At 40.8% G+C, this 26,117-nt stretch overlaps 1 protein-coding gene across 1 annotated transcript; it reads right to left on the bottom strand.

Moving 5' to 3' along the window:
- Window positions 1-351: 351 nt before the first annotated feature.
- Window positions 352-23,270, bottom strand: LOC133968364 (collagen alpha-5(IV) chain-like). The gene is made up of 50 exons (XM_062404360.1): window positions 23,199-23,270; window positions 20,821-20,865; window positions 20,585-20,629; window positions 20,377-20,439; window positions 20,031-20,084; window positions 19,884-19,910; window positions 18,038-18,106; window positions 17,580-17,642; window positions 17,450-17,485; window positions 16,920-16,964; window positions 16,707-16,787; window positions 15,897-15,950; window positions 15,658-15,723; window positions 14,950-14,991; window positions 14,732-14,785; window positions 14,597-14,638; window positions 13,466-13,550; window positions 13,257-13,292; window positions 12,958-13,134; window positions 12,693-12,782; window positions 12,332-12,415; window positions 12,131-12,201; window positions 11,871-12,059; window positions 11,622-11,793; window positions 11,426-11,515; window positions 11,218-11,325; window positions 10,983-11,077; window positions 10,391-10,541; window positions 10,173-10,283; window positions 9,868-10,032; window positions 9,576-9,662; window positions 9,235-9,375; window positions 8,621-8,719; window positions 7,978-8,076; window positions 6,495-6,634; window positions 6,219-6,345; window positions 6,039-6,124; window positions 5,742-5,832; window positions 5,514-5,561; window positions 4,964-5,146; window positions 4,465-4,595; window positions 4,152-4,224; window positions 3,807-3,881; window positions 3,523-3,648; window positions 3,262-3,357; window positions 2,841-3,050; window positions 2,581-2,758; window positions 2,332-2,446; window positions 2,062-2,234; window positions 352-1,474 (listed from the first exon to the last, which is right to left on the bottom strand). The coding sequence occupies exons 1-50, from the start codon at window positions 23,268-23,270 to the stop codon at window positions 1,357-1,359; spliced, it is 4,878 nt and encodes a 1,625-aa protein (XP_062260344.1). The 3' UTR covers window positions 352-1,356.
- Window positions 23,271-26,117: the final 2,847 nt, after the last annotated feature.

Genomic DNA, 26,117 nt, shown 5'->3' with positions numbered 1-26,117 from the left:
TTAATCAGTGTGATACTTTTATTTATTGTTGTGACATTCATCGTAGGTTTTTAATTCAGCTATCGTCAGCTGTTACATAAGCACACGAGGCAGTGTGTTATTTATGACCGCGAGCAGTCGATATCTGGGGATTATCTGCGAGCCGAAAAGAAATAGTTTGTGTTTGTGGACATTATTGTGCTTAATTGCATCAAGCTCCATTGGGATGTATTGATCACGGTGGCAGATATGGACGAGCGAGCGTGAATGACTGTCCCTCTGAGGTTTATCGCTCCAGTGATAGTTCTCTGAATGGAAAATGTGGAGGAATAATATGCTGAGGGAAATCACAAGATTCATAGTTTTCTTTATTTCTTTGTGGATGGAAATGGATGGATAACATATTCATTACGTTTTTGATAATTTTATAACAATTAGGAATCATTGGCCAAAACACTATATAACAAAAAATTGCATTATTTCTCATTTGTATTTAATCTTAATACATTTTTCTCCACTTGTTCATCTAGTAACATGAGTATGAGTTGCACATTTGTTTGTCTCCATGCACCATTTAACATTCATAGGAATGTCTTTTAGAGTGAGGGAACAAATGACTCAATGTTTGCATTTGGAAACAATTTCAAAGCGAGAGCAGATCACATTTACTCCCCACTTTCTCTCCAGATGGTTGAGAAATATTGGTGACATTTGCTGTGACCTATTACCTCCAACGTCATTGACTGGACTGCAGCCGCTTCTCAGGTCACTTAGAGCGAAGCAGCAAACATGTCACTGACATCACTGAGTGGACAGGAGTGGAAGGCTTTTGTTTGTTTTTTAATCAAAAAGATCTTTTGTTATCACATGGTGCTACATGACATTTTATCAGTTAAGGTACACACTGTAACAGATGGCTTGTTTTCAATATGTCAGTGAGTTTTTTAACAATATTAATACTAATAACATGTAAGAAAAATTATGTTGGATGAAGCATTTAAAGTTAAACACTCAAAGTAAAAAATTAATCATTTACAATCCAGAAAAAGATAAAATGTAAAAACTGAATAGGATACAGTGCTGCTGTTGCTACGAGTGCTTTTTCTACTGCCATAATAAGTTGTTATTCATGCTAAAAATTAATTAATTACTCTCCAGTGGCATACTACAGCATCCATAAAATATCATGGATCACTAAATGTTTCATTCAATTTAATATTCACTATTTTCAGAGCTTATATAACTGCCATCAAAGATGATTGGCTATTTGGTTGAGGAATGTTTTTCTATTTATTGGAAAAGGATAGGCACTTACACAACTAACAAGTACCCTCTCCCATTTATCATATTTTAGATGACATTGAAAATCAGTCATTGTTAAAAGCTGTCCCCACGTCTGTCGCCTGGACGAGCCTGTACTGGTTTCCTACAGACTTGACAACGGCTGACAACGCTTTCCAGAGCGGGTCCCTTGACGGTCCGAGGAACAGGTTTACTGGAGGGGAGAAAAAAACACAAACACAGTGTTACAGATGGCAGGGGCAGATCCAGGGGTGGGGACAGGGGGGCACTGGCCCTCAAGTAGGCATGTCTAGTCAGTAGTTATTTTTCTTTTAATAAAGAAGTTCACTTACCAACAATACATGTGGCAACCTGTAGCTATAGAGCTAACTGTAAACAAGAAATGACTTAGTGTGCTGGCCCCTCTGTGTAAATTGTTGCCTATTAATGTTCCCTGATTCAGAAAAATCCAGATATGTGTCATAGAGTTGTGGATCACAGCTGTTTAGATGATAGATTTAAAGTAAAATGTTAAAAGTGTTAACAATGCCATTGAAATCAAGAAGATAGATTTATTTTGTAAGATTTTATGGAACTAAACAGATTAATGTGGGAAAATGTATGTTATAAGAGCAAATATCTGTAACATTCAGTTTTCCCTCCAGAATTTGATTCATGGCAGGGTGGATTAGGACAAACGCTTAAGAGAATTGTTTGGCTAAGCAATTGTTTCCATGTGGCATTCCCCATCCTGAAAATTCAGACTGAACCACTACGTAAAAACAGAAGTAAACAGTTTACCTGAACATGTTGTTGGGGTCAAGGGAGGCCAACCAGTAGCTGTAGGAGTCGGGGTAGTAGTTACATGTTCCCTTGCCATGACATTCAATGAAGGGCACTTGGCGGAAACTTTCCAGACATGAGCCAGGAGAAACCAGAGGCTGGGAGGAGCCATCTGCACCAACGCCTGTTTGCTAGAATGGATAAAAGGTCCAGAGAGGACTAATTATTTGGGAAATGTCTGTTAAGGTGATCTCCTAATTCAGAGGCAACAAGCACTGGTCTCTTTACCATGACAAATGAGTATCCAGTCCACAGGGACTCCCATCCCTGTGGACATTGAGGTATCCGAGTTGTCTGGCTGTGGACGGCTATAACATTGGAGGTGGTTTCACACACTGAGCACCTAAACCAGGCATGCAAACACAAACGTTAATAGAATCATGCTCCATAAACAACTTCAGTTAACGAAAATCAAATTGAATTAAACAAATTCCTATTTCAACTATACAGGACATTTTTGTGAATGCACTGCTCCACCTGCTGATGTAGGAGGCCAGTTTATCCCCTGCGATGGCAACCATGTTGATGGGCATGGGAGCGTCAGTGGACAACCAGTACGAGTAGTCATTTCGAGAGGCGTAGCGACAGTTACTCTCTGTGTCACAGAACAGGAAGGGCATGGTGGAGAACCGAGGGAGGCAGCTTCCCATTGTGCCTGAGAGAAAGTTTCAAGGGGAAGACAGTTGTCCTCAAATGTCTAAAACAAAAAGAAGCTTCTATGTATGAAGGTTTCTTACCGAGGTCCTGACCATGAGCTTTCTCATTTCCATTGATGAAGAGGAGGGAGTATCCAGAGTAGATTAAGATGGAGCCATGAGGGCAGTCAGGGGCATGGATGCTTTGACTGTGTCTCGCTATCAGGAAACTGTCAGTGTGACATGAAAAACCTCGACCGGGCAACCCCGAAGGACCCTTGAGACCTGGGTCTCCGGTTCTACCTTCTGGACCTGCAGAGTACAGAACAAAATGGACAATGAAGTTGAATGGTTCACTGTCTTTGTTACTGTCACTGTTCTCACTGGACTCCCACCCAGTTTTACATGTATATAATGCAAGCAACCAGTCATGTGCCCCTTGATGTAGAAAGGCATCATATATAGAAAGGCACAAGAGCAGGTTCTTGTTCCACTGGTATCCATCTTTCAGCCTTAATCATACCTGGAAACCCGGCTCTTCCTGTGTCTCCTTTGCGGCCAGGAAAACCCGGCAGGCCGAGTGGGCTGGAACCACGCACCCCTTTGATTCCTGGCTGGCCTGGGGAAAATATATCCAGTGTCACATAGTATCACAAAGGGAAACTTCATTGAAGTAACATTATTTGAAAAAACTGTACATCACACTACACATTATTATATCAAACAATATGACAAACTACTGGAAAAAAAAGGCAAAGATTGAACTGGGATTAAATTTACGAACCTTGATGGCCAGGTGGTCCTGACACTCCCGTGCTTCCTGGGGATCCATGATTTCCAGAGGGACCAGGTAAGCCAGGAGGCCCTGGTTCATATATTACTTTGCCAAACGCTGGTTCGCCATTAGGGCCTGTAGCGATAGGTGAGAAATAATCAAGAATGGTGGTTTTCTGAAATGTCCATCAACTGTACCGAGAATGTCAGAAGGACCAAATCTAGAAGATATTATCGGGGCACATTGTTATCCCTGCTTATCGGGAAGAACAGTCAAACAGACTTCTGACGCACCAGGTTGTCCAGGTAATCCTTTGTGTCCCGGTGGTCCTGGCGGGCCTGGGATGTATCCAGGGTCTCCCGTCCCACCTAAAATACAAATGTTATAATTCGATTTCTAGTAGCTTGCCTCAAACCTTACTTCATATATTCTTTCTCATAGTGTATGCCAGAAAATATTTGAAATTTATCCTCATGAATATTAATTTACTTCTGGTCCCATTTGGGTCCCATCTCAGTTGTAGGGAAATAAATCAATCGCCGAATATCAATCTTCTGTGGTGACACATCTGCATTTGTTGGTGGAGGAATTCATAGAGGCCATCTAATCTGTGCAATAAAGATGAAATGATAGATTACCTCGAGGGCCTTGGAATCCAGGAGAACCTGAGTCACCTATTGGCCCTGGGCCTCCTGGTAGTCCTCTTGCACCCTGGGTACAAAGGTCAAAGGTTAGACTTCAAGTATTGCAGAGAGATTTTTTTTATATTCAGGATTAAAGGCATCAGTATAAGACGTGATGTAACTGCAGGTGATGCTTGGAATTAATCAGGGACAATCACCTGGAAGAAATTAAAACTACATATATGACATATTACTTGAATCTTTTGTCCAGCATATTTTATCAGACATTTTTGAGTAATCATCAAAAATAAATGTTAGGATCACTTACAGTTGGTCCTTGAAGCCCTTGATCTCCTTGTTGACCACAATAACCAGGGAGACCTGAAGGACCCATGTTCCCTCTGTCTCCTTTTAACCCTGCTACAGTGGGACCTGGAGGGCCAGGTAAACCAGGACAGCCTACGTATACAGCAGCAAGGAGAGAGAGTGTTCGCCGAGAATCCATCCATCCATTTTACTGCTTATCCCTTGAGGGTTCCGCATGGACTGGAGCCAATCCCAGCTGACTTTGTAAGCTTATTGGCAATTTAGTCTCTCCAATTCACCTAAGATTTATGTCTCTGGATTACCAGGAGATAACCCAAGCAGATGGGGCCTGCACACCGTTAGACTCTAGTCAGACATCATGTTTGAACCCAGAACTTACTAGCTATGAGGCGGCAGTACCAACCCTACCAGTGCACTGCCACTCTCAACACCTCAAACACAAACATTTTGCCACTTTAAGATATATCAGGTTCTTTAGTCCTGCAGCAGGAAATCCTCACCTCGTCTGCCAGGAAATCCAGGATGGCCACGGTCTCCTTTTAATCCGGGTAAACATGCCACTTTTCTACACGATGGCCCCCGAGGACCCTTAACCCCACGTGCGCCTGGAAGTCCTCTGTCTCCTGCCGGTCCAGGACTCGCTGTCACAGACAAGCCGGGAGGACCAGGATTTCCTGGGGGACCTAAAATACATAAAGAAGAATCTTCTAATGTCCACAGCCAAACAACGCAATAGTTAAGAGGATTAAGATTCTTAGTTAGATTTTAAGGTAAGATTTTGAACTCTGGAACTATGTCATTGTCTATGTCCTTATGATCAATTTAATTTTATAGTGTTAATATTACAAATTTGGGCATGATACAATTATGACATGAGCTATAAATGAGTAGGTTGCTAAAGCTTTCACCAGCTTCACAGCAGGTTAGAAAGCAAGGCCGACGCCCTTGGAGTCCAAAAACAGAATCTTCAGTCAACTTTCCAAATGTGTGAAAATTAAAATGCAGCACCATAATGAAGCAAACTTGCACAAGTGTTGTCTATTACCTCACCTGGTAGACCTGTGTCACCACGTCTTCCGGGAGTTCCTTCATTTATGGCTGCAGAGAAAATATCGAAGGTGAGCTTTGGCTACCTCAATTACCTCAATGACTTGTTGTCCAGTACACAGACAACTGTTCAGTAACAGTAAGAAAATAACACATTTATAGGTTTGTAATATGCATGATTTGCACGAGTTCATCGCGCCATGCAAGATGTTCATGGAAGATTTCTCTTACGCTCCCCTTTTTTTCCTGTTGGTCCAGGGATCCCATCCCTGCCCTGGTTGCCTTTCGGACCTGTAGAACCAGCAACACCCCACAGTCCTCGCTCTCCTGAGGCAGGAGACATGAAAAGGTCTTGTTGAGGTTTAAATTAAGATAAAGTATAAATAAAACTCAATGGTTAAAAGTTCAGTACCTATTACAGTATTTTCTGCCTACAGATTAGTTTTCATCTTGAAAGTATGTCGTAGATTAATTTAGTGACTTTTTAATGGTATTGTTATACAGTAGAAAATGGTTAATTTAAAGGACTTTGCCTGGTAAACCATGAGGTCCTGGGTGTCCTTTAAGTCCTGAAGGCCCATCTGAACCTTTAGCTCCTTGATACCCTGGTAAACCTGGAATGGGCAGTAGAGACAGACGTTGGATGTAGAGGTAAATAAAGTGTGAGTAAATGAAATATGCCTAGTTCTCATAATAAGAGGTAGTTACCATTTTTTCCAACAGGTCCTGGGTTTCCTCTGGCTCCTGAACTTCCTGGTATACCTACTGGTCCACTGATGCCAGGTTCTCCTTTCTGACCTTTCATTACTTCACTATTGATTGATCCTGGTTCACCCTGAGGACAGAAATAAGAAAAAAGAGAAAATTCATAGTCATTATTTACAATCAACACATACATTGGATGCATCCATATTTATATTCATATTCTACAAGATTGGATTGTGCTCTACCGATTCATGCGAAAATATTTTTGGGATCAGTCACCTTTTGTCCGGCTGGTCCAGGGAGTCCATATCCAGAGTAACTTGTTTCTCCATAAATCCCTTTGTATCCAGTTGGACCTGTTTTGCCGACTAGACCCGGCCCTCCAGTGATACCTTGAACTCCTTTTGTGCCTGTCAGACCTGTAAGGGTAACAATAGGGTTTGTTTGGTTTAACTAACCCTATTGTGGGAGCATACTGTATATGCTCCCACTGGGTGACATTATAAGAAAGCATAACATCTCTTTTCACCTCTATGCAGATGATTCACAGCTGTACCTGCCATTAAAATCTAGGGACTCCATCCCATCTCTCCTGGTCTGTCTTGAAGATATCAGAAACTGGATGGCCAACAACTTCCTCCAGTTAAATGGTGACAAGACAGAAGTCATCATTTTTGGCCCCCCCAAGGCAAGATGCACTACTCTAAATAATTTAGGTTACCTCACTCCATTTGTCACACCCTACGCCAGAAACCTGGGTGTCATCCTCGACTCTGAACTCTGTTTTGACAAACAGATTAGTAATGTGGTCAAAACAAGTTTCTACCAACTTAGAGTGATTTCCCGCCTCAAAACCTTCCTATCTCATAAAGACCTGGAGATAGTAATTCATGCCTTTATTACATCACGGCTGGACTATTGCAATTCCCTCTACCTCGGCCTCCCCCAATCCTCACTCAGACGTCTACAGCTGGTTCAAAATGCAGCTGCACGTCTTTTAACTGGCACCAAGAGGCGTGAGCACATCACCCCCATTCTGGCCTCCTTGCACTGGCTCCCCATTCTTTTTAGGATACAGTTTAAAGTTTTATTATTTGTTTTTAAGGCACTCAATGGGCTGGCCCCAGCCTACATCACTGACCTTGTACAGCCCCAGTCAGTCCAAAGGTCCCTCAGATCCTCTAGCAAAGGTTTTCTGCACGTGCCACGCTCACGGCTCAAGCAGAAAGGTGACAGGGCCTTTGCTGTCGCCGCTCCACGTCTGTGGGACCAGCTCCCTCAGAACATTAGATCCGCCCCCTCCATTTCTGCCTTCAAATCTAGGCTAAAAACCCACTTTTACTCCCTGGCCTTCCTTTCCCCCTAACTGTTCGCCTCCTGTTATTGAATGTTATTGAATGTTATTGCACTTTGTATTGGTTTTTAGTACTTATGGTCAATTTGTATTGTTATATTGTATTATTTGCCTTTTATTGTCATTGTACAGCACTTTGGTCAGTTATGCTGTATTTAAATGTGCTCTATGAATAAATTTTACTTACTTACTTACTAATGTATTGATTTATATTCTAAGGTTTTTTCTAATTTTGAGCCTAAATATTCCCATTTAAACAATACCTGTATTATAACTGTATTGATCAGGAGAATTATTTACAAAAGTGAAAACCAAGAATTGGCTGCAAATAACTATTTAGATGTATTAGTAGTGAGGTGAACAGGAACAAAAATAGTTAATGCCCTTAAACCACAGTTTAGGTTTTACCTGGGGGTCCCCTAAATCCTGGGTCTCCCAGGACTCCAGCAGGTCCTTGACTTCCTTCGGAGCACGCTGCTCCATCAATACCTGGAGCACCTGGAGGACCTGGATAAATAATACACATTACAAATACAGCTGCAAATAATGCAAAAGACATGCTTACCCTTATGACATCACCATGACATCATTTGTACCATATGAAAATCCATGATTGGTTATTCCTGTTTGTTATCTTATTGATTACAAAAGTTAATGTGATACAACTTTATAAAATGTATTTTACCGACCTACAGACAACACAGACACACACACACCCACACACACACACACACACACACACACACACACACACACACACACACACACACTGTGTCATAATACATTCATTAGCCCCTTACCCTCAACCCCCAACCATCCAAACTAAATGCCTAACCCTAACCTAAACCTAATTCTAACCCTAAAACAAAGTTCTAAACCCTCAATCAGCCCTTTCAAAAAGTGAGGACAGGTCAAAATATCCTCACTTTCTAAAAATGTCCTCACTCTGTAGGATCTATGTTTGAAATGGTCCTCACAATATTATAAATTCAGGAAGGAACACACACTCAAAATGAAGTATATTGTTAGAAATTTTACTCTAATTGCAAACCTCTTGGTCCAGGACCCCCTGGTCCTCCTTCTGTCCCTCTTTGCCCTTTTGGTCCAGTACTTCCAGTGTCTCCATGGGTACCAGTTGGACCAGGGGGACCTTAAAAAGTACAGTTAGAGTTAGAATATTGCAATATTTCAGTGTATGTATTCCATACAGTGCTATTTTGTATAAGAGTCAGACTGTATTAGTGACTTCACATGCACTCTGGTAATAGATGACCGTAAATCCAGATCAATCAGAGAGCTCATAATCTTCCGCTACTGCACAAAGATCTAGCTTCCTCTCACATTTCGACCGATTTATTCGCTATTAATCAAGATGACTATCACTGCTGTGGAGAGGTCTGTTGAATTCTTTATTGAGACAGTATTAAACAAACAAGACTCTATATTTCTCTGAAAGATGAACAGCTGCATGTAATAGTCTGTTTAGATTTTTCTTTTACTCATTTGGAAGCTGAAAACGAAATGAAAGGTCGCAGAGGATCTGGAGATAGTGGGCCCTGTCCTACCAAATTTTAAAGTTTATTAGAACCATAGCAACAAACTGTCTTTTACACATTTTTCTAATCCTATTTACTGAGTTACAAGAGTTTGATATGATTAGTTTACCAATAAAGCCAGGGTCTCCTGGGGGTCCAATGATTTGTATTGATGTTGGTGATCCAGTGCCTGGAGGACCTCTGGGACCAGGTTCTCCATCCATGCCTGGTGGACCCTGGGAACCTTTGGGTCCATCAGGGCCAGGGGAACCTGTGTGGTTAACAGTCATGTTAATTAACTCCATCATAAGTGTGGGTCACATCAACAAATACAATGAATCACTATTATTGAATGAGGCAAAAACCTCTGATGAAATCAGATGTAAGACTTTCTAATGTCAAAAATAATTAATAGATACATAGTGATTTGCTTGTCTCTGAAGGTGTTTGTGTGTTATATGGAAGTGTCACCTATTTGGCCTGGTGGTCCTAGAATTCCAGGCAATCCCTTCAGTCCATATCCCGGTAAGCCTTCTGGTCCTGGGTCTCCTCTCAGTCCTGATGAAATCCAAGTGCATCATTGAAAGACAAGCTGTTTCTCAGCATCTGTACATTCTTCCATTGGCACTGCATAATTATTGCAAACGTCTTTTTGATATGCACTTTAATTTGATTCAATGTTTTCTTATATAACTAATGGTTGAGAAAAGAACTAGTGATCATGAAATTAGTGTAGTTTTCACTCAGAGAAATAACGTCCTACCTGGTTTACCAGTCAGGCCGTTTCGTCCCATAATCCCTTTTTGTCCAGGAAGTCCATGTGAGCCTGCCACTGATGACCCAGGGGAACCAGGCTGACCACGGGGGCCCGGATGACCAGACCCTGCTAAACCTTGATTCCCCTTCTCACCAGGCAAGCCATTGGGCCCTGGTGTAGGTGACATAGAGAGTGATGTGGATAGAAGCAAATGGGGGTGGTAAATAGTGGAAAAGCTGAAATTCAATAAACTTTTATCTTTGACACTTTATCTTTCATAGTCACATGTCTTTAATGTACTGTAGACTGACCTGGGAGTCCTGGATAACCATTTGGTCCTGGTGGTCCCTCTGGTCCAGATAAACCATTACATGACTCTTTGCTACCAGGTAGTCCGGGAGGGCCTATAGAGCCTTGGCTTCCTTTATGCAGCATAGAGTTATGTTATACACAGATTAATATGTGTTTGTTGAAATATTACATGCATTAATGCCTATGTATTACAGTTTTACATTTGGTGTATGACTACCTTTTCCTCCTGGAAGACCAGGGTTGCCATTTAGCCCTGGGTTTCCAGGTAAACCAGGATTCCCAGGATCTCCTATAGGTCCCTGCACTCCAGGTTCTCCCGGAAACCCTGGCAGACCTGGGGTCCCACGTTTTCCAGAGCCACTATCACCCTGATAATGAAACATATAGAAATCATTATTTATTTACTTTGTATAAGATATATCTGTGCGCCTGCAGTATGGTATTTTCCTAGTGCTGTGCTATGCTAGTGCTGGAACATATCGTGATTTGAAAATTTACTGAAGCCGTCTGTGGATCCTAAACAGCAGGATAATCTCCAGTAGTCTACCCTAAATTCGGTTGTGGTTAGCGTTGAAATCTCCCTAATGAACTCTAACTATACTTTATACAAAACTCATGGCAGGATAAATTCAAAGAGGCATCTACCTATATTACATTATCAATAAAATAAACACTTGCATGTCCTGGACAAATTTATATAAATATAAAATAAAACATATAATAATGTGTTTTTATTCACACATTAGCCAACCAGGCACTATACCATATGTAGCTTTCTACATTTCACAGATCTTGTTTGTGTCCCTGACCTTCAGTCCCGGAACACCAGGAGGGCCCTGTGAACCTGGTTGACCAGGCAAGCCCATACCTGGAAGACCTGGGAGACCTGGCTGCCCCTTTTCACCTGAACAACACACACAGATGAAAACAGATGTTATAGCGAGTCTCCTAAGGCAATATCAAACTAACTGTGACACTGATAACACACCAATCTATAGAGTATAAGCATGCCTCCTTTGCTTGACTTCAATACACATTGATTACCTTTTGACCCTGGAATTCCGAGCTTTCCGGGAAATGCCAGATCCCCTCTTTCTCCTTTCTGTCCTGGGATACCTGGTAGGCCTGGGATACCTTGCACTCCGTGATCACCTTGATGTTTATTAGCAAGTATGAGATATGCTTTCATCATCTAATGTATAATCATGTTCAGAGTATCCGTCCATCCATCCGTCATCATCCTTAAGCTTACCCCGGTTCCCAGGAACACCAGGCAGACCTTTAAATCCAGGTGGTCCAGGTAGCCCCTTGGTGTGAATGTGGATAGGTTCCCCTTTCTGGCCTATCAATGAAGGAGAGGAGAAATAACAAGCAATGGCTTTCACACTTTTTCTCTCTCCATCTACTGGTATTTGCTAAATTGTTTTTTCATCAGTGTGTTTCTTTACCTGGAAATCCAGGCAGTCCTGGGAGGCCCGGTACACCAATATCTCCCTTACTTCCTGGATGTCCAGCATGCCCATATCCTACTGGGCCAGGGAAGCCAACTGGTCCTGGATGGCCTAAAGGCCCTGGTTGACCTGGAAAACCCTTGTCTCCCTCCACACCAGTGCTTGGATACTAGAGAGGAGACAGTAAACTTTGTAGAACTTTTGGTCCCAAATGGCATAAGCCCAAATTAGGCAAAACATTCTTACTGAATCCCCTGGAGGGCCTTGATATCCTTTGCGACCTGGTAATCCAGGAGTCCCAGGGAGACCGTTTGCACCAGGGTTGCCAGGCTGTCCTAGGCCTCCTATCTCTCCTTTTATCCCTGGGGTGTGATAAGAATATGAGTCTCCCTTTTGTCCTGGAGGACCTTGAAATCCCGAATCACCAATTGGACCCTTTAGAGAATAATACATGTTTGTAAAAAAAGGAACAAAACAAAAAGCTAGGTTAAGATATAATATCTTACTGGTCTTCCAGGTACACCTTTAGGTCCTGGGAAGCCTGGATCTCCGTTGGCACCTGGTCCTTGAGTGTAGCCTAAGCAACAGAAACAATAGTGTCTATTTCAGTTTTATATTTATTTTACTCCTCATAGTTACCACTAATAATATAAAAATGCAATTCAATGAAGAAGATTTGGACTGTTTTCAATCAGTCCAGGTTTTACCAGGAATGCCTTGTGGGCCCGGGGGACCTGGTAAGCCTGGGTGTCGGGAAATAGTACACTGACTACAGGACCCCCCTTTCTCTCCTGTACAAAGCATAAGAATGTATTTATACATTAATATGTATTTTGTGAGCCCTATTTTCATTACACAGTATTATATTTTGCTCATCACAGTTTTATGTATCCGTCTATTATACAGTATATACATAGAATAAGGTTTTAGTCCTTCTTATATTAAAAAATTATAAAATATCAAAGAGTTTCCAGAAACTGTATCTTACTAATACTCAGATTTAGCAGTTCTGAAGATGTGTAGAAGAAATGTGAAACAAATGAATGTTAGCCGTCAATTTATTACAACCTTTTATTCCTAAAGTTCCGTCATATCCCGGGGCTCCAGGTATCCCCCTGATTCCCTTTATTCCTGGGACACCTGTGGTTATCCTGTTAGCTATAAGCCACACGAAAAATGAAGTCAATAAGTTAACGCTTTACTGTTTCAAATTATTCTCACCATTGTATCAAAAAGGGTTGTTCTTTTCATCATTGTGCATTTGTTTGTACTTCAGAAATCCAAATCCAGACACAAAAAGCCTGGCATGAATAGCTTTGGCATTTATACATACTTCTGTCTTCTGGAAGTCCAGGTGGGCCCTGATCCCCAGGAAGACCTCCATCACCAGGGTCTCCTTCTAGACCTGGGAGCCCAGTATAAATATCCCCAGGCTCCCCAGGGTCCCCTTTGGAACCTGGAAAGCCATTATGACCGCGTGGGCCTGGCACATAAAAGCCAGATGCACGGCCTGTGTGATGAAAAGTGACAGACTGAGACAGATATATTCAGGGGAGAAAGCAATACATCCATATTCTGCATCTTTGAAATAAAACTATAGGAAGGTAGGAAGGCAGCTTATTTTCTTCACACCTGGCAGTCCTTCTTGTCCAGGGAAGCCCACAACACCTGAGAACAGAATAAGGACTTGTGTTATTGTCTGATTACTGCGTTACCGTTATAGCAACTGTAGAATTTGTTATAGCACAATCATGTCACAAACTGTCTTAACCCTTTGTTGTATCGATCTATTTCTCATCTCACTATCTGTCAGTGTCTTTATCATAAAGCTGTTCATCTACCCTGACGACCAGGAAGCCCAGGTGTTCCAGGGGGACCAGGATCTCCCTGATATCCTTTGAGTGGCTCAGGCACAGGCCCAGGTATCTGCAAACAAAACCATGTAGTGAAATCATTGCGGTACAAGTACTAGTCACGCACAGTATAGGACACACAAAAAATTCACAAGAATAATGTATAATAATAATCCTCATTCTTTCATCCGTCCATGTTTCAATAAATTATTAAAAGATCCCAGTTTGCTTAACTCAATCCCTCCATTCGATTATCGCAAAGGACGTCAAGAGAACCTGTTTCCAGAAAATATGGAGACTACATTAAGAGATATAAACTACACATTATTAGTAAGAATGCCACATCGGAATTTACTTATGATCCAAAACATACAAGCTCATCTGTGAAGCCTGAAGCAGATAGGATATAATCTCCCAGATTTATGGAACCATCTGTACGATGAAACCTGTCAGTAGATTAGTTTAGAACAAATGGACAAAAAATTTTGGCCACGTTATATCAGTCAGAAATCGGCATGTAATCATACCTGATCTCTTTGCTGCAGACATGGACTCAAAAACTTAAATATAAGTTTGTGCATTGTATTCAACATTAGTAAATATTAACCAAATCTGGACCCTACCAAAATGTAAATCAGAGCCAGCCATAAAAATCCACGTCTCTAGAACAGGTCATTTTGAAATCCTTAGTGAAGCTTACAACATATTTGTGGAGCTGCATCTTCTCACTGTGGGTTTCAGAGGAAATTTTAATAATGCATTTGCCTTTACTTGCTCGATAAACTCGCCGTCTTATCCTGTTTAACTCAAAAGATTCTAAGCCCACCTTCCCTGTCTGGTGGCCCCCTAAGGGCAAAGAAGGTTGAGTTAAGTAAAATGCGATGCCATTTTTATCTTGTATCACTACTGCGGGGGTAACAAATTGGTATGACTCATAGCGGATCAAGATTTATTTATTTATTTGGCTTTGTTCTCTCTCTCCTATTGTGTGGAGGCTTTCTTTTTTTCTTCTCACACACTTTTGTGTAGTTGTATGAAGTCTAAAAATTGTTTTTAAGTCTCAGAAAAAGGGATGCCAAGAAATCAGGAATATTAAGTTGAAAAAGAAAATGAACTCACATATCCGGGTGGACCAGAAGGACCTCTAGCTCCCTTTTCACCCTAAAGTTAGAATGTATAGTCAGAGCACTAAGCAAAGCACAGCAACCTTCCAAAAGACTATGTATTGTTTTTTGGCACTAACAGATCACTAACCGTTCCTCCTGCTGTCCCTGGATTTCCTGGCTGTCCTCTGTGGCCAGGGTTTCCCTGAAAAAAAAAAAAAAAATATTTAAAGGCCACATAATGAGGGCATAAACACACTGATACACCCACACACACCAACACACACACACACACACACACACACAGTCACACTCACATAGACACAATAACAGTTGACATTTGACATTCAACAACAGTTGAAACAGTACCTTATGTCCTTGACCAGGATGCCCATCCCTCCCTGGCTCTCCCTGTAAGTACATATAAAAACATCATTAAGGTTTCTATAGGTTCTACTTTCTATAAAGAGAATAACTTAGCGTGGTCCCTGAGCATATTTAATTTATTTTCTATTGAAATTGCAGAGTTGGCAAGTTTTGGCGGCTTTAATGTACTGAGTTAAAAAATACATATCAGATGCACTCTAATCAAATTGAGCACAGCTAAGGACAACATGACAACAATTTGATTTATAAGCTGTATTCAGGTAACTGTGGATTCATGGAAGGATTTTGTCCTTAACGCTTTCCCAATGTTCCAGAGAAGACTCTGTGTTGCAGGTCCTTTTCTGTGTTGGCCCTTGTAATTGGGTCAGTGATGAAAACTATTTTCCAGCTAGATAATTCTGATGACATTATGTGTAGATATCAATGACATAGGTCTATTCTTTTGTTCTTTCTTCTCTTTCTCCTGTACAATAGCAGATCTCATTGGGTTTGATGTTGCATTACTGCCCTCTGCTGTTCATCCCTATTCTTGAACTGCCACCTAAGTGATATATGCAAAGTGATGTCATAAAACAAATATCTGCACATAGGGAGAAAGATATTTATATATAACAGTGAAATACATTTGATCTGGGACACCACTACCTTTTATTTGTATGCACAGGGAAGACATTGAAGCTAGTATCTTACTTCTGGACCCTTCCGTCCTTTGTCTCCCTTTGATCCTTTGGAGTAGAAGCCATAACCGACGTCTCCCTGAGAACAGATCGAAATGAGCACAGAAATAAATAGGGCGGGAAATACACAACACTAGAAAGGCGGAATGAGCAGTGGCTGTTGTTAAACGTTTAAAAACATTAACTTTGAAGTGTGTATGCTTTGAAGCCAGGTGCAAGTGTCATCGATGTGAACTGTTACCAGAAACTTACTGGTTCACCCTTACAGCCTTTTTCTCCCACATCTCCTCTATCTCCCTTTAGAGCCTGAGTAAGAAATATAAATGAGTCAGTAGTTGCAATAACAGTCTGTCCAATGGACAGATATTGTAATAGCCACTGGCTATAAATATTGCTGCCATGCCATATTAAGAAAACAATCTATTCCTGTTTTTTTTTACATAAGAAATTGTAATGACTTGGGATATGAAGCATTATAATAATTTCCCTCTTACTGTACTTTGAATAAATGTTGCCTTCCCTCAGATGCTCTCTCTGTGTCTCAAACTACCTGGCACCGTCATTTATGAAATTTGTAATACCCAAAAAAACTCTCGCCAGCAGGTTGGCAACAATAAACTGATAAATGTATCCAAACATTGATGTTTTTGAATAAATGATATATTAATATTAGCTTATATCGCAACTGTGACTGCCTTAACACAGTGGCGATTTAGCATTGGAGTTGTCCTCATATACAGGAAACAACACATTGTAATACATTTAAAGATTCAGTGTGTATCATTAAGTTACATCTAGTGGTTGCATGAATACCCCTAACCTCACCCTCCCCTTCCAAATATGAAAGAGAACCTGTGTCAGCCTTCAGTTGTTATAAAAACCCCAAATGTCCAGTTTTGACGACTGTAAACACATATATCTTAATATAAAGGGCCCATTTTAGGGAGAAGAAATCAATAATTACAACAATTTAGTTATGTTAGTTTATATTGAATTAATGCCAATAGATCCTTTTCACCTAAATCGTACACACTGGACCTTTAATCGTCACAATGGTCTGACCTCAATCTGTTGCTGTAGGTCAGTCAAAAACTGCCTAATTCGACCTGGTGGCCCCGGTTGTCCATGTGGTCCTGGTCTCCCCTATATCAAACAAATTAAAATTATCCTCAAGACATAATACAGATAACGTTATGATTATTAAACAGAAATTGTCAACATCTTCTCCTCTGTAATAATTATCAGTTTACCTCAACAATGGATTAAAAAAAATACCTTTGGTCCTTGAGGTCCTCGGATCCCACCTGTGCCCCCTTGACCCTGAAGGATGGGAAAAACATTTGTAACTTGTTTGCATCTCAATCTCTCTCGAAACACTCCCTCAGTTTGCTAATTCTAATCTAATTTTTCAAGGTCTTGTTGCTACAGCACCAACCAAAGAGAATAGATATTCCTGTCCCTTCTCTGATCCCAATTATGTTTTCACCGTCTGAGAGAAGTTTCACTCAGAGCTGGGAGTCTGGAACCCATGTGCATGTTCCCAAAACAGTGTGAAATCCTGCCCCACTGATAAACAAGCGTAGGGACAGACGGCAGCGACAGCCAGTAAATGTTTACACTTTCCCAGGTTGTGTGAACACTGCCAATTATGATAATTGGATAACAGGGGCAAAACAAAATAACCCTGCAGCTGTGGTTTTCATGTGGTTTCCCAGGATATACAGTACAGTGCTCACTCTACTGATCACAGGTGTCAAATAGTGTTGGTGTGAGCATATCTAATGAAATATTCACACAAGCATTACCTTGGATCCCTGAGCCCCTGGACGGCCAGGAAAGCCCTGTTCACAAAGAAGGCATACGGCGATATCAAAATTCACATCATAATTTCCCATAGTGTCAAATATATTCTAACAACAAGGCAACTTCACTCACAAAATTTCCCCTTGGTCCAGGGTCCCCAGATGGTCCAGTCTCTCCACGGGGACCTGGGGCTCCCTGAAATACAGACCTGGCCAGTTATCAAGATTATCTGACAGTCTTCCATGATCTATAGCATTCACCTTTTGAGCGTCACATACAGGGCCAGTCCAAGCTGATATTAGGTGGAAGGGGGGAGGGGGTACACCCTGGACAGATCGCTCTTCCTAGATCGGGACTACATACAACCATTCACTACTATGGCCAACGTGTCTCCAATTAACCCAGCCCAAATCTGCAAGTCCTTGGATTGTGGGAGAAAATACAAGGAGAACATGCAAACTCCACACAGAAAGACACCAGCCGATTCAGGATTTGAACCAAGAACCATCTTTCTGGGACGGTACTGCCCCCTGATGATAAAATGGTGAATATTATACAAATCTAAACTGCGATGCAAAATGAATAGTTACCTGTTCTCCGTCCTTCCCAGGTGGCCCGGGTGGCCCTTGTCCTGAATTTGCTGGCCCCCGAGATTCACCCTGTGTAGCGATGGAAATATGTTTATTTATTATTTGATACAATAATCAAAAGTGTTAAATTTAGTGTTAAAATACCTGATAATCTCAGATATGTGATAACACTGTATCGAAGATGTAACGATACTTAGCTGTTACATTCTGAAAATCGAGCTGACGGTTGTGCTCTGTAGGCTTCATCACTCATCTTTATGTAGCCGTGCACTTGACATGCACATGCTCAGAATTACAATGACCACAGTCAGTGTCTTGGGAGCTGCCTCATTGAATCGACCACATAAACCCTACTTCTCATTCGCCATGACTTCAGCAACTAGTGGAGGAGAATCGATATTTAGAGGGTTTTAGCTGTGTTTATAGAACAAGGTAAAACAAACGTTAGCCTGTTTTACACATGCTTTGCTTTCTGGAGGGTTTCAACAAGCTTAAAGAGCAAAGTTGGCTTAAAGCGTCATGGCCCAAGCATGACAACACAGTAACAGGAATTTAAATGAGCCAAAAATGCACTTACACAACAATATCTCAGAGTCAAGATCCACACAAACACACACCAGGGAGGATGTTACTCCAATCATCTAAAAACTGTTTGTGATGTCATGGATCAATTTACAGAACAAATATCCAGTTTTAAATGAACCTTACTCGTGTCTGTCTTTATTTTTCCAGGACCCGGTGTGGCAGCCAAATCGAGGATATCGGTCAATTTGCGCTGTCAAAACACAATTGTGTGTTAATGGATCGATGTTTGGGAACCGGCTGCATTGCTCAATGCATGTGACATGCCTCATTCTCCTTACACATCCTCCCGATTTAGCGGTCTGCTAATGTTTTCCCATTTCGTCCTTTGCCTGTCAGCACCACCTCAGCATCCACCTGCATGCTCCAGCAGAGGGTTGAAGATATGTGCTCATCACTCACCATGATCTGTCATCTCTTATCTGGGCGGAGTGTTGAGGTTAAAGCCTTCAAACTCAAATTATGGAATGGAGCTCAGCGTAATTTCAATCAGGAGGATTATCGCAAGGACTTACGAATTCACAATTCTCCCTCCCTGCGTTTTCTAATTAGCCGACAGTGAGCATTTTCAGTAATATTAACCAGATTCTCATCCAGCCAATTATCTCCTTGCGGCCAAACTTTAAATCTGTTCTCACTCCCCTTGCTGTCAGATGTAAGTTCGGTGATTTGCTGCAACCCTCCTCCACCCCAATGACCTCCAGACTTTATATCCACAGCCTTAGTTCTTAGCCTCAGCATCGCTCCATCCCATCATAACCACCACCAGAGTCCAGAGGCTGATGGGGGGGGGGGGGGGGGGGTCCAATTCTACACAGTCTCACCCCCTTTCAATCATAATTACATCACACAGGGGTGTAAGTGTCAAAAGATTAATTTATATCCCATCACTTCATATTCTTTGGTGCACAGCTATAAAAAAAAAGCATTCAACTGTCAATTGAGGTCTCCCCTTAATAAACTGCTACTGTAATAAACATTTTATCTCAGCGGGGCAGATCCCTGTCTTCGGAGGTTGTTGTCAAACCTTAAAAGCGCGATCACTGAGATGTATTGACCTTGGTTCAGACACGTTTACCAACACATCCTTTTGCCTGATAGATAACAACATGGACATGTTCACAAATACATAAAGATGAGCCACACCTGCGGCAAAGGCTCAGATAGATCAGGGTCACAAAAACATATAAACTTCTTAAAAGTCGGCCAGTGTCAAGGGAATTCTCACTCTTCATCAATAGAAAAAGGCTTTAATGATCATTACCTTAGGTCCAGGCAGACCTGGCTGACCCTGTAAAATAAAAACAAAGCTGAGGCCAGTTTTGAACAGTAAAGTGGATTGAATTGTAGAAAGCCTCAATACATTATTTTGGTATACGTAATAATGAATTGTTTTGAGTTTGCTTCTTACTGGTTTTCCATCAATACCGAGGGCCCCATGGATTCCAGGAGGTCCATCCTCTCCCTAGAAGAAGGTCACAAACACTTTGAGGCATGAAAACATTTGTTTGAGATCAGAAGAAGAGTGATGGAAAGTTTTTCGTTTTACAAAAGTTCAGGATTTCTTAAATTCAGCAGCTCGGTGTTGTCTCACCCAATCACAGCCTGACATGCTTGCCTTTGGCGAATCACTTATTACAAGCCCTCAATACCATAGCTGCAGTCAATCAAACCCTGTCCTGTCATGAATCATCTTTCTCAATTAAACGTCTCCTAATTTAAAACTATTACAAGTAACAATGTTATTTTTTTCTTACATCAGTTCCATTGCATCCTGGGGCCCCCAGGGGTCCCGGAGGCCCTTGTAAACCCGGGATACCCTGTAAGAGAATGATCAATTATCTATTATCAGAAGTTTAAAAAAGCATCTATTTAACTATGCTGGAACATACATACATTTACACAATATGTAAATGATATGATGAAGAGTGTGGCACAGACGTGTACGAGGATAAGACAACTCACCGGTAAACCATGAGATCCAGAAAATCCTTCTTTGCCGTCAGGTCCCTGTAATGACATTGCAGTTTTTAAACAGCAAAACAGGTGCAACAGAATGGATACCAGGTCAATGCAATACAGTGCAATGCACGAACTTGTATTATACACAACTACATTCAAGCTGAAGTCAAATATATATATCCACTGAGACATGACTCAACACCAAACAAACAGAAGCAAGGATAACACAGTTATGTTACCGGATTGCCTTTTGGTCCCACGTGTCCATCAGACCCTCTTTTGCCCTGTCAAAGACAATAACCTATAATTGATTTGAGGATTTGATGTCATGCTGAGGTGTAACAATCTTAACACGATTGGAGTCAGTGTTAAGATCTGACAACATCTGACAATAACCTGTGTTTTGAAATAAAAAAAGAGAAGCCATTAGAGCCAGGCTAATATTTTACCTTTGCTCCCATTGGCCCAGCATGACCAGTTGGTCCCTGACGGCCTTCCAGTCCTGTGGGACCTGGAACTCCTAGTAAACCTTTGTCTCCCTGTGTGTGTGTGTGTATAGTAATGAAAGACAAATACACAAAGGGACAGACAGATGACAGATGACAAATGAAAATAGAGATAGCATTTTAAATTGTACATTTACACAGTTGAATTTTTCAGTGATTAATTAGTGAAGAGTTATTGAGGAATATATAGTTTCCTTGATGTTTGTGGAAATAATATTTTACCCTCTTATGTCACTATAATTTTGAAGGTTAGTGAATAAAATGGCTGTTGAATAACATCCCATTGATGACTGTATGTCATCAATGGAGGCCACTGCCCTTATAAAACATATAAACTCAATGAGCCCTCTGGAAAAATAAGCTTATTTCTATTATATGAACAAATCTACAAATATAAATTATGGTTCAAGTAGTTTTCAAGTGTCAGTCCCTGTCTTTATAAAATAAAGTGAGTAAAATGTATGTTCTTTTGAAGACTGGAGATTTGAGTGGGTTGACACTTTTGACAGTGAGACTGATAGCAAAGTGCAAATTAAACGTACTTCTCAAGAAGGTTTAAAAAACAAATTGAGTATGTTACATATACTGTAATTACAATGAAAATGTTGGAGTGCAAACTCTGTGAAAACAGACACATTCTTTTAATTCATGATTCCTCATGCATTGAGAATTATTTGCAAACCTTAGTTGATTAGTTTATGATGTACGATTTTGGAATATATGCAGTCATAGCAATTCTAGATCATTAAAGTGTTTGAATTATTTTACATTAAATAAGTTTCATTTGCTCTTTTTCTGCTTGAATCTTACAGTAAAGTAATTTCAAATAAAACTAAAATAATTATTATGGATGTAGAATCAAACATGTCAATCAAACAAGATGTAGCTGAGACTGATATAAACTATTTAGAAAGCTATGTAAAGAGAACCAGGTCTAAAACAGCAAAAGCTGAAAGTAATTCACATTTTAATTTATTTTTCACACAGTGAACAGTTGCTCTACTCACCCTGGTGCCTTTCACTCCTTCACAGTGGCACCTGGATTTTCTTCTGCACACACACTAAAAATAAATTATAACATTATTCAATATATATCGTCTGTATGGAAACCATTGTCCATATTCCAGAAACCAGCAACATTTGGGGTTGAGTATCTTCCCCAAGGACAATGGCATGCTGATTGGCTGAGCAGGAGATTGAACCACCAACCTTCTGGTTAGTGGACGACCCACTAGCTAACACACCACAGTCAGCGTGAGTGTTTTCATTTAAGCCATTATTGGTTTCTACCACACTGCACACATATTTTTAACAATTTATTTATGAGTTTTGTACTAGAATTGGCACAGTCACAACACCAACCACCTGTTCCTCCTCTGCTTAATGCTTGTTCTGCTCATTTCCAGCTTTCTCTCTTACATCCACCACTGTCTCCAAGACCTTCCTTCAGACAGCCCACCAACATGGCCCACTTGAAAAACACTGCACACACTGCACTGCATGTGCAGACCAACCGTAAACAAACCCATCTCTTCGGGGTACAAGATGTTTGCACATAAGCTCAGACCCTGCAGTTACAAACAGACCTTAGTGTTGTATATGAGAGCTGAGGCAGTGAAGAATGAACGGCACTAACTTTATACACAACAGAAAATACACAGAGAACTACAAAATGACACTCCTCTCCCTAAATAGATTTTAGTGAGGGATCTGGGCAAGTGGGTTTCAGGTCCACAGCATTATTAAGTATGTAAAAAAGTTGATATATTACTGCCATCTGCTTTAAATGTAAACAAAAACTTGACAGTGTTGAATGTGCAATGATTAAAGCTCAGTGGAAAAGTGTTTCTTACTTAATGGCTTTAGATTCAAGTTGTGACACAGTGCTTTTCTCTTGAAAAATCCTCAGCTTAAAACTCTCCTAAGACTTTTAGAGAAATAACGAGCAGTGGAAACATCACAAGTTTGACTTCACAAAGTGTGTACAATATGAGATGAAAGCAAAACTACTAAACTACTAGAGATCAGTACCTCTGCAGATGAGTGTTTACACCTCTGGCTGAATGAAATCACATCATTCTCCGTTAAAGAAAAAGCAAGAAGCATCTTACATTTTTGGCCCAGGTGCCCGACAGCATCACAGCGAACACCATCAGAGGGAGCACGAGCAGTGGCCTCCACATGGCTCTTCTCGCTTCAGCTCAGGGAGTATCCTCCAACAAACCAGGGGGTGATTAATGTCTTTCAGATCATCCTCCTGCGGCGACCGGCCTTCAAAGCTCACACCCGCACACTGCTGCAATCCCGGACACTCTCAAGTCATTGCCTTAGCTCATATCAAGGTTCCCACACAAGGGTTTTAGCGCCTTGATAGACGCACAGAGAAGTTGTTTAACTTAATTCTGTAGTGGTAGGAGGTCTGAGCTCACTGATGCAGCCAACCACAGTCATCATCCTTCTACTGATCTCACAAACAGTGGCAGCTACTCCGTGTGTGTTCTACTGATACTGAGGCAAGAGATCAGACTGAATCCCCTCTGTGGTCGTTCTGTTTGGAACACGCTAAAAGCTTCATGAGGATCATTTCAGCATCTGAATCTGGGTGAGTTGTGGATGTTGCTTTATGTGCACGATGGACTGTCAGCCATGGACTACATAGAATTTTTCAGCAAGTAGCATCATTTCAATGTTTTATATATCATAACTGCATGTACTACCTTTTATCTCAAATGAAGGATTTCTTTATATAATGTTTACTGGTCCATGGTTCACAGGTGTATTTGCTGTGTCATGCTTCCTTTTATCCCCTACAGGGGGCAGCCCTGAGGACAATACTCACCTGTTAAGCTGACTAAACTGATGTGAGATGAGATCCTCACTTACTGTAGTGACACTGTGCAGGTGGGTCTTTATCTGTAGCTACATTCATATCTGATCACTACTGATAACTGCTTGTCATTTAACTGTCTTCTATGATATCCCCACATCAGAAAACCTAGACTGGTGTGTGTTTTTAATTTTCTATGTTAAAATCTGTCACAGGATTTTATCAGGAAAAAAAAGGTTTTGGTGTAGAACAGCAAGAGGGCAACTAATTTAAGAAAATCATTTTCACTATTGTAGTATGGAATGTCATATGAAGCCCAATGGAATTCACATCCACTTCTCAGCAAATCTATTTACCGGAAGGCAAACACACTTCATGCATGTTTACTCAACACGTCTGAATACTATCAAAACCTCAGGGATGCACACGCAGGAGTCACCTGGGGCCACTGGAGAGTTTGAGCTCGACAAACCTCCTGCAGGGTTCCTGCTCTAAGCGAAGCTCATAAGTCCACATGCACACAGGAGAGAAATCACACAAGCCCATGTACAGTGATTTATCATGTGGATTTGTCTTTTTAATCTTCTGTACTCATATTATATGTATTTGCATCGGTTGGAAGTTCTGGGTTTTATGTTGTACTCCATGAAAATTTGGTCTCTTTTGGGATTCTGTTCTTGACGCTGGGGTTAAATGAGGCTGCAGCTAATCTATTTACATTCTTATATTCACAGATGGATCCTTGTGGTGTTTATCTTCGTGCAGCAGCTCAGTGCAGTAAGTATTTTCTTCTTGATTTCTTCATACACCAACCACCAGTTAAAAGGTCAATCAACAACTTAAATGCAGACATATACTACGAACAAAATTAAATATATGATCATAGTGTATGACCATATTGATGTGAATGACCATTACCTATGGGCATTCCCCCCAGTCTGACGTTTGACATATTTAAAAGATACAGCTGCCATAATTATTGCCAAAAAAATCAATAGAATGTCTTCAATATCAATGTCTTCCATGTAAATTCTGTTTTACACAAAAACTTTTGTTAGCACCTTTGTTAGCAGGTTTTGCTAATGCAATACAAGTGTGCATTGTGAAGCTCATCTTGTTAGTCTCTGTTGACACAGTTTCAAAATGCATCAATGAGCCCCTGTTAATTAATGTAAATGGTTGAGTTGTGGGTAGACAAATTCTTAGAATATAATGCTTTTCAATACAACGGCATCAATAACAATAAACTCACAACTTACCACTGAGTTAACCTTTTTTGACACAGGCTGAACCCCTGCGGTTTGGACTTTGTACAGAAATCTGAAATGCATCACGTTAACTTTAATTCCAGCCTAGCTTTCGCAAACATTGCTGCTGCTACAGTAACCAGGGATGTAGTTTGGGCCCATGTCACAAACAAGTCAAAAAAATCAACGCTCCCAGTATTACTTCCCTCATGGGGTCACTGGGTGTACATGAACTTCTGTTTGTGTTTACGTCTCGCTGGTAAGTTCTCCCAGAAAAAAAACAAACCCTACTGGGGTTTGTGATGTATTTCAAGGTAAAATTCCTTCATGCACTTGACGCACCTGCAAACTGTATGTGCTGCTCCCTATGTGTTTACAGTTATTTGTCACCAAGTATAACATTTCCTGAAACTTTGATGCACAGGACTATTTGGTGTTTTTATAGTACATAAATGTTTAATTCTGTGGAGCATTTGCTGGACTGACATTTTGGCTAAATATGAGTTACAAAAAAGATGTGTAGTCTATAAAAAAAACTAATAGATGAATTGATAACAGATAATTTGTTGTGATCTTGTCTTTAAAATGATTAAGTTAGGTTGTTAATTTTAAACCATCACTATTGGGATTGTGATGCTGGGACAAAGATGAAAAGGGACACCAGTGAAGCAGTAATAGTGACATCATGGCGATCTCAATGGCCTGTCCAGGACGCAGCTGCGTGCTGGGTTTTTTTTTTGGTGACTGAGAAACAGTCACGAGAAAAAGAAGACGGACTTGTGTTCCAGATGTGCATCAGAATACAGTTTCCCCAGACTACACTCATTCAAATATTTGGAATACCTCTGGGAAATTATTTCCAAATATTGTGACATCTCCACACTGTGAAACTCCCACCACTCACACACACACACATATCGGTGGGAACACTTGGCATCTGGAAGTGTGATAGAACA

Source organism: Platichthys flesus, chromosome 14 (assembly GCF_949316205.1).
Source record: "Platichthys flesus chromosome 14, fPlaFle2.1, whole genome shotgun sequence".
Classification (NCBI taxonomy): domain Eukaryota; kingdom Metazoa; phylum Chordata; class Actinopteri; order Pleuronectiformes; family Pleuronectidae; genus Platichthys; species Platichthys flesus.
The sequence above is the reverse complement of the archived record's forward strand: the minus strand, read 5'-3'. Positions and strand labels throughout refer to the sequence as shown.